The sequence below is a fragment of the Sapajus apella genome, unplaced genomic scaffold (genome assembly GCF_009761245.1).
Source record: "Sapajus apella isolate SASKATOON/1434 unplaced genomic scaffold, GSC_monkey_1.0 scaffold38, whole genome shotgun sequence".
Taxonomy (NCBI): Eukaryota; Metazoa; Chordata; class Mammalia; order Primates; family Cebidae; genus Sapajus; species Sapajus apella.
The window spans coordinates 18,456,858-18,466,149 of record NW_022436978.1 but is presented as its reverse complement, the minus strand read 5'-3'; the positions used below and the strand labels follow the sequence as shown (position 1 = coordinate 18,466,149).

The 9,292-nt window shown below is 35.0% G+C and overlaps 1 protein-coding gene across 6 annotated transcripts in view; it reads left to right on the top strand.

Annotated features, from left to right (window-relative positions):
- Window positions 1-9,292, top strand: part of ATP11B (ATPase phospholipid transporting 11B (putative)) — a 126,114-nt gene that overhangs the window by 65,518 nt on the left and 51,304 nt on the right. For all 6 annotated transcript variants that reach the window (XM_032298494.1, XM_032298495.1, XM_032298500.1 and 3 more), the window contains 5 exons: window positions 4,129-4,371; window positions 4,926-5,101; window positions 5,906-5,974; window positions 7,591-7,664; window positions 7,741-7,844. In XM_032298494.1, the coding sequence (XP_032154385.1) occupies window positions 4,129-4,371; window positions 4,926-5,101; window positions 5,906-5,974; window positions 7,591-7,664; window positions 7,741-7,844 (666 nt within the window). The remainder of the gene's footprint in view (window positions 1-4,128; window positions 4,372-4,925; window positions 5,102-5,905; window positions 5,975-7,590; window positions 7,665-7,740; window positions 7,845-9,292) is intronic.

The window sequence follows — 9,292 nt, the reverse complement described above, 5'->3', positions numbered from 1 at the left end:
AAAAAAAAAAAAAAAAAAAAAAATAGAAACCTAATAAAAATAGCACTTGCCAAATTGTTAATAAATACACAAATCCTGCAGTGAATATGGCACTAACCTGGAAGAGATCTGAAGTTTGCCTGTGGAAGACAGGCATCAGAAGGGTTGTGTGTGTTACTGTTAAGTGTTAGAAAGAAGGTTATCTGAAATCAGAGGGAAGGTTTTAATACCAGATGTGGTCGAGTGTGACTCATAACACATGGTGAACTGAGATAGTAACTGAGGTTTGGGCAAAATTTGAGCAAAGTTTGCATTATGTTCAAATTGTCCCTTTATGTATCAGTTGCATTGGGATAAATTTGTGTTTTCAGACAGTGTTACAACAGAACTGATTATAATTTGTTTCAGATTCTACCTTTTATGTAAGGAGTGATCCTAAAATGAATGCTAGTCTTTGGCTGTCATCGAGTTTAAAGTGCTCTACCTAGGTGGCTGAGGTGAGAGGATCACTTGAGCCCAGGAAGTCGAGGCTGCAGTGAGCCATGATCGCACCACTGCACTCCAGCCTGGGCAACAGAGTAAGACTCTGTCTCAAAAAAAAAAAAAAGAAAACAACAACAAAAGACTGGGCTCAGTGGCTCATGCCTATAATCCCAGCACTTTGGGAGGCCCAGGTGGGTGGATCACTTGAACCCAGGAGTTCAAGACCAGCCTGGACAACATGGCAAAACCCCGTCTCTACAAAAAAATACAAAAACAAAAAATACGTAATTTAGTTGGAATACAAAAATTAGCCAGGTGCAGTGATTTGCACCTGTAATCCCAGCTACTTGGGAGGCTAAGGTAGGAGAATCACTTGAGTGCAGGAGGTGGAGGTTACAGTGAGCCAAAATTGTGCCATTACACTCCAGTCTGGGCGACAGGAGCAAAACCCTGTCTCAAAAAAAAAAAAAAAAAAAAAAGTGAGGCAGTGATATGCTTATCAGAAGCTATTGATACAGTGAGCCACACCTTAAGGTCATGGACTGACAAGCCCAGCAGGTAGTATTTCTGCTCCTTATCACTGCTGGAGCTGGCCAGTGGAAATCTGTTTTTAGTGCACTGCCGAACTTCTGTGTTCAGCTGTCTGTGGAGTCCAGATTCTTTCTGGTTCAGCCTACTAAAGGAATACACCTACTAGCCATTGCTCCAATAAATGAGGGGCATTCTGAAGTTCGCAACTTTTAAAGAGACTTCAGAATTTAAACTACTCCTGATACCCTGTATTTTCAGCCTCATCCTGTACTCCCACATTCAGGGGTGGTATGTTACTTCCTGAGAGTTTTTAAGAATGGATTTCTTCATCACTTGGGTTTCAGATTCTAAGTTCTGGTAAATCAGTATCACAAGTTCATTTCCTTTTGATCTTCCAAATTTGTGTCAATGTTGCATCTCATGTTGACTTTTTTACCGTTATTTTTGTTCTTCTTTTATTTTTTTATCCTCACGGTGAAGTTATAAGAGAAGCAGAGATAATTAAATGTGCTTAACCTGTCATGTGTAACCACAAGTTGATCCATTTATTTTTAGTAGCATTTAGGAGGCCTTAATATTTATGTTAAGTAATAATTCATGTCACATTTCTTTAATTATATATCATATATTTAAGACTGAAAGGCCCATTTTTACTTTTCTGAACAAAGCTTTTCCAATCTTTGACCTTTTCTTTCTCAACTCTCTTCCCCTCCTTTTTCCTTCATGATAGAATTCTTGTTTGTCTGGAGCCTCACACTGTGGATGCATACCCGTTTCTGCTTCTCTCTTGCCCTCCTTTTTCCTTCATGATAGAATTGTTTTTCTGGAGCCTCACACTGTGGATGCATTCCCATGTCTGCTTTGTCTTCAAGAAACTTCTGGTGATCATTTCTTTAATTACTAATTTTCTCAGCCCCTCTTTCTGCTTTTGAAACTGCAGGTATTTCTTATATGTTTATTGCTTCTATTCCTATTTTGTCTTTGTACCAATGAAGTCTTTATTTCATATTTTTCTATGCTTTTTTATTTTCATATTATCCAAGAAGCAACTCTTAGGAGGGTTTACAGCGATGACCTGTTTATCTCCAAAATTAAAAGATTAAACTTCTTGATTTTATATATATACTTTTAAATCAAAGTTATTTTATTTTATTCATCCCTACCATCTAAACTTTTTTCTAAAGAATCCTCCATTACTGATAAGTCAGTCTATTCTAGTCACCTCTGGAGTATTATTTTTGTTTGCTTGCTAATGTATCTTATATATTTTCTTTATAAGTCATCCCTCATTCTTCCTGATCTACATGTGTGGGTTTTTTTTATTTAATTTGCATGTGGTCTTCATATTTACCTTTAAATTCCAACTCAACATTGCTGTAGATACTGGACAAAATTTAATATCAAATAGCAAAGATAAAATATTCTATCTCTTATTTCCAGTTTCACCATTTATTTGCTTTTTGACTTTAAGAAAGTTACTTAGCCTTACTCTTCCTTAATTTCTTCTCTAAAATGTACATTATGCCTACCTCATGAGTCGTTGAGAGGATTTAATTAATTCAAACACTTACCAGTACTTCGAATATAGTGAGTGCTGTACAATTACTGGCTTTTATTATTATTTTACACATAGCAGAATTTCTGTGTCTCGTGTTATATTTTTCTTTACTATTCCCCAAAATATGAGCCTTGAAGTACAGTTTCTCACTTATCTTTATTTCTTGGTCAAAACATTTATTTTGCCAAATTTAACCCTACCTTTCTTTTTGGATATTGATCTTTTTTCCTGGAATTTTGCTGAGCTCATTTATTCTTTTTTTTTTTTTTTTTCCAGTGAATTTCTTAGGGTTTTCTGTGTACAAGGTCATATCATGTAGAAATGGAGATGGTTTTATCTCGTATTTTCCAGTCATGTTAACTTTTATATCCCATTTTTTGCCTAATCATCATGGCTAGAACCTTAAGTACAATGTTGAGTAAAAGTAACAAGAGCAGTCTTATTCCTGATCTTAGGAAGACAGCTTTCAGTCTCTCTCTCCATGATGTATGATGTTAGCTGTGAGTTTTTAGTAGATACCCTTTATCAGGCTGAGGAACTTCCTTGTTAGTCCTAGTTTGTTGAATGCTTTTATCATGAAGGCATTAGATTTTTATCAGATGCTTTTTCTGCACCAATTTTGGTGGTTATTTTATTAATAAAATGAAGGTCAAGTACCATTTTATTACTATGATGGATTACATTGATTTTTTTAAAATGTTGAGTCAATCTTGCAATTCTTGGGATAAATCCCACATATTTGTAGTATATAATTTTTTTTATGTGTTTCTGGAGTTGATTTGCATCTCTTTATAAGCGATGTTGGTCTGCAGCTTGTTTCTTTTCTTGTGATTTCTACATCCCTTTTTAAAGGACTTCTTTCTCAAGTCATTATTGCAGTAACCAAATTTTCTGATGATCCTGGCTGGATCAAGACTTGACCATTACGTCCTTCTTTTCATTGACCTACCTTCTTTTAAAGAAATTTTTCTGGAATTAATCTCCAAAAGTAATAAAATAATTTGTCTTACCTACTTTTAAAAGTACTATATTTTTCTTTTAAACATTCATTCTTTTCTCTAAATTTGTTGTCTGTCCTCAGTTTCAACTTCTGTTTTAGACAGTTGGCCCCACTAATGTCTTGTGTTGCTATCGCTATCATTGTGTATTCCTGTTCCCAGCTCTGCACTGTTTCTCCTCACTTAGGATACACTTTCACATTCTATGTTATTAAGCATCCTTTCCACCCTGCTTCAGAGATAATTCTTGAGTTTTACCACTTAAAATACCTCAGCCAAGAAACAGAAAATACGCATTAGTACCAAATTCTCAGTCAGTTCTACAGATAAACAAGTACCTAAAGATGACACAAACGTCAAAATCTATCTATGTAGCTTTAAACTATTTTGTGTTACCCTGTTTTCTTTTCTTGGCATCTTTATTTAATTGTGCTTGGATTATAAGAATCGTAGCATCCATATATCATTATTAATAGATAAACTCAATTTCAGGAGAGCGAGGACAGGAATTTTTTTTTCTTGTTTAACATAGGACCATGAAGACAAGGGTTTATTTTCTTTTGTTTTCTATCTGTATAGGTAGAGTACCTGTTCACAGATAAAACTGGTACACTAACAGAAAATGAGATGCAGTTTCGGGAATGTTCAATTAATGGCATGAAATACCAAGAAATCAATGGTAGACTTGTACCTGAAGGACCAACACCAGACTCTTCAGAAGGAAACTTATCTTATCTTAGCAGTTTATCCCATCTTAACAACTTATCTCATCTTACATCCAGTTCCTGTTTCAGAACCAGTCCTGAAAATGAAACTGAACTAGTAAGTAATGTTTACATTAATAAATAAGGGTTTCAAATGAAATAATTATCTTCAGTAGTTGATGAGTTACAGGAAAAAAGTTTGTGTTAGTGGAGCAAGGAATATATATTTGAAATTCATATCTTTGATTCAACACTATAAAATATCCTAAGAATCTGTGGTTACAGCCCAGTTTATTTAATGTGTCTGCCTCAGCTCTTTGAGTATTTAAATGGAACGTAATTAAGAAAAGCTCCTAACTGCCTTGTAGCGAAGAAGACTTTCTTTGAAAAATAGAGCTTAAACTTACTTAATACTTTCTGAGACCTCACTTTTTCTATAAAAAAGTGTTCCCCTCTACTTGCAGTTTGGTTGTATCCCCTAAAAAGTTGTTCATGTGATGAAGAGTCCTAAGCAAATGTGACATTTTACTTTCTGAAGGCAGAAACAGCCAACTGTTCAGACAATCAAGGTTGTAGCACTCTTGTTCTAGATCTTAGAATTCTGCTTCTGGTTTCCAAAAATGGCATTTAGAAATGGTATTTTTATCATGAATATTTATTATATTTTTACAGATTAAAGAACATGATCTCTTCTTTAAAGCAGTCTGTCTCTGTCACACTGTACAGATTAGCAATGTTCAGACTGAATGCATTGGTGATGGTGCCTGGCAGTCCAACCTGGCACCCTCACAGTTGGAGTACTATGCATCTTCACCAGATGAAAAGGCTCTAGTAGAAGCTGCTGCAAGGTAATTTAGTCTAATTTCCAAACCTTCAGAAAAATACCTTTTAAATAAGTGTAACAGTATTAGAGTCATCATTTAAAATTTTCAAACATAAATTCATTTTGTCAGAATTCATATAAATACATAAAAATAGAAGTATAATTAAATTTTAAATGAGAATTTGAAGTCATTTTAATATCAAGCTTGCATTGAATCTTTTTTTAAGATCTCTTTGAAAGTCTGAGTACTATTGTAATAGAATTTATGAAAAATGCTTGTGTATATGTTGTACTACACCAACTCTGATCTTTCTAGTTCTTAAAAGTATGTATATAAATACACACACACACACACACACACACACATATATATATATATATATATTTTTTTTTTTTTTTTTGAGATGGAGTCTCACCCTGTCACCAAGAGTGCAGTAGCGTGAGCTCAGCTCACTATACCCTCTGCCCCCAGAGTTCAGGTGATTCTCCTGCCTCAGCCTCGTGAGTAGCCGGGACCACAGGCACAGGCCACCACACCTGGCTAATTTTTGTATTTTTAGTAGAGATGGGGTTTTGCCATGTTAGCCAGGCTGGTCTTGAACTCCTTACGTCATGTAATCAACCTGCCTCAGCTTCCCGCCGTGCTGGGATTACAGACATCAACCAGCACTTCTGGCACCAAAGTAATGATGTATTATTAAGAGAAAATATTTTAAAATGCATTTTAAACTTTTATTTTAAATGTTTTTATTCAAATTAAGCTATAGTGACATTGTGAAATATGCAGTGTTGTTTTTAAGTCTCCGTTTTTTATCCTTTTAATGTCTAGGATTGGTATTGTATTTATTGGCAATTCTGAAGAAACTATGGAAGTTAAAACGCTTGGAAAACTGGAACGGTAATTTTTTTCATATATTGGAATGTTCTCTGTGTTAAGTGTATGTAATACAGAATAGGGATCAGTAAACTATAGCTCACAGGGCAAATCTGGCCTACTTTTCTGTTTTTGTACAGCCCACAAATCACTTTTTTTTCTTTTTTTTTTTGAGGCAGAATTTTGCTCTATCACCCAGGCTGAAGTGCAGTGGCACAATCTGGGCTTACAGCAGCCTCCACCACCCAGGTTCAAACAATGCTTGTGCCTCAGCCTCCCAAGTAGCTGGGATTCCATGCATGCACCACTGTGCCTGGCTAATACTTGTATTTTTAGTGGAGATGTTGACCAGGCTGGTCTGGAACTCCTAACCTCAAGAGATCCACACACCTTGGCCTCCCAAAGTGCTGGGATTATAGGTGTGAGCCACCGTGCCCGGCCCACATTACATTTTTAAAGGGTTGTTTTAAAAAGAAGTAGAATATGCAACAGAGACTATATATGGCCTGCAAAGCCTGAAATATTTACTCTCGTCTCCTTTACAGAAAAAGTTACTGAACTCTCTGCTCTAGAATATTAATATTATATTGTATCTCATCATAGTTACAATAGTAGTCTGCTTTAATATTTCATCTATATTTTAGCTTAATGATTCTCAAATTTACTTGTATATTTATTTTGAGATGCTCCTGGGTAATGAGTTTCATAGGTTTCTACTCACTGAATAAAGAAAACTTTCCTTCTATTTCCTGTGATTTTTATCCTTCACACACAAAGGAACAGCAGTCTATATCTAGTTTTTTCATTCTTTGATAAATTAGTTCATGTTTAATATTCTTACTCCTTTCATGGTTTTAGCAGTTCTGATCATGTGTCAATTCCAGCTGTGCTTTTCCAAACTATGCTTTTCCATACTAAATAGGGCCCATTCCTCGGCTAATTTAATGTGAGAGCCTGACTAGCTTATTGCATTAACTTACAAACCATTATTCAACTCACTGCTTTTCTTTGAGATATGTAAAGATTTCATATGTAAATCACCTGTGGAAGATTCATCTGGAAGACTTTAAGCCACACCTCACCTAGCCACACAAATTCTTCTATACCTTCCTAGAGAGGCACTAGGGAATGCACCCCTGCACACGCACACACCCAGGTTCACAGTCACTGCTGTAATGAGCCTTTGATATTAATGTGTGTTGTGTTTGTCGGGTGTGTTAGGATAGAAAAGAGGGTTGAGAATCACTCACCTTTTTTAGTCAGAAAAAAACATGGGGCTGGGCTGATCTGGATTCCAGCCCTTGCTCTGCCACTCACACGATCATCTGACTTGAGGCTAATTACTTAATCTTTCTGGGTTTAATCATCCTCATCTATAAAAATGAGATAAGACCTACATCTTTGGCTTCTCATGGCTATTAAATGACATAAAGTATGTGAAATACATGCATTTGGTAAGTACTCAGTGTCAGTGTCTTCTGTTTCTTTCCTATTATTAATGATGTGTAACCTATCATCATGAAAATGACATTGATTTCTTGTTCTAAATTAGCCATTTTATCTTATATATGGATTATTTCCATATAGTCACTTAATATTATTCAAAAAAAGTAAGTTTTTGTCTTTCTTATTTTCTTTAGGTACAAACTACTTCATATTCTGGAATTTGATTCAGATCGTAGGAGAATGAGTGTAATTGTTCAGGCACCTTCAGGTAACCAATCTAAACTTTCATGAATTGTTATTTATGTCTTATTAGGAGTTTGATAACACATTTTTTTTGTCTCCAGGTGAGAAGTTGTTATTTGCTAAGGGAGCCGAGTCATCAATTCTCCCTAAATGTATAGGTGGAGAAATAGAAAAAACCAGAATTCATGTAGATGAATTTGCTTTGGTAAGTGCAAATTTCTATGATGTAAAACACTGGGAAAGATATATTTATGAAAGATTTGGGACTTTATTTTTTATAATTTATCAAAAATTATAGAAATTCTGCAGTTGTGTTACACCGTGTATCGGCTCCACATTCCTTTTGTGAAAGCTGGGTTTACTTGCAAAATGTATCTTCTCTTCAAACCTATTCCGCAGCCAAGGCTTGTATACAGTATACAGCCCTGAATACAGTCAGGTTGCAAGGTCTACTCAAACTACGCTATTTTAAAAGGGTATTTATTAAACAAATACAGGGGAATCCTAATGATGTGGAGAAACTGGAACCCTTATACATATATTGCTTGTAGGAGTATAAATGGTACAACCACACTGAAAAATAATTTGGCTAAGTTCCTCAAAAGGTAAACATAGAGTTTATTGTATGACACAGCAGTTCTTCTCCTGGGTGTACACCTAAGACAGCTGAAAGCATGTCCACAAAAAAACCTTATACATGAGTGTTCATAAGCAGCATTATTTCTAATAACTTAAATGTCTAACTAATGAGTGGATAGGCAAAATGTGGTATATCCATATAATGGAATATCATTTGGCTGTTGAATGAAGTACTGATATATGCAACAATATGGATGAATCTTGAAAAGATTATACTGAGTGAAAGAAGCCAGTCAAAAAAGGCCATACATTGCATTTATATGAAATATCCAGAATAGTCAATTTCATAGAGAAAGCAGATTAATGGTTGCCAGGGGCTGGAGGAAGGAGAGAAAGGAGAGTCCTCGTGGGATCAGTGAGATGTTGTGGATTTAGATAGTGGTGATAATTGCACAATTCTGTGAATATGCAAAAAAAAAAAAAAAAAAAAACACCACTGATTTGTACTATTTGAAGAGGTGAATTTTATGGTATGTGAATTATATCTCTCTTATTTATAAAGTAAAAAAATGTAGGGGAATCTTACTAAGTCAAAGAGCCATCATTCATTTAAATAGCAAAATTATTACGCAGGTCTCTCTCAGTCTTAGAACTTCATGATCTCTCATTTTTGCATGTCTATAAATGTATGCCCCATACCTCTGCTCATCTGCCTTTAACAGTTTATGATTTTTCTCCCATAATTTGTTTCCTAATTGTTTATGTTCCAGTTTACTTAACCACATTATAACATCCTTGAGAACAAAGACATTATTCTGCCTTACTACCATTTTAACATTTAAAATAATGCTGGCACATAGTTGATGTTCAGAAAGTATTTGTTATAGAATGAATTAATTTACATATTAATAACAGACAGTCCTTTAACTATTGAAAGAAGCACATTTATAGGTATGGGTCATTTATAAGTCAGGGAATGGTAGTATTTGTAAATCTGCTAAATAGTGTCATACAGTATTTTTAAGTCTACCCTTTCCAAGTTGTTATTAGAATATTTATTATGGGGCTCAGCAC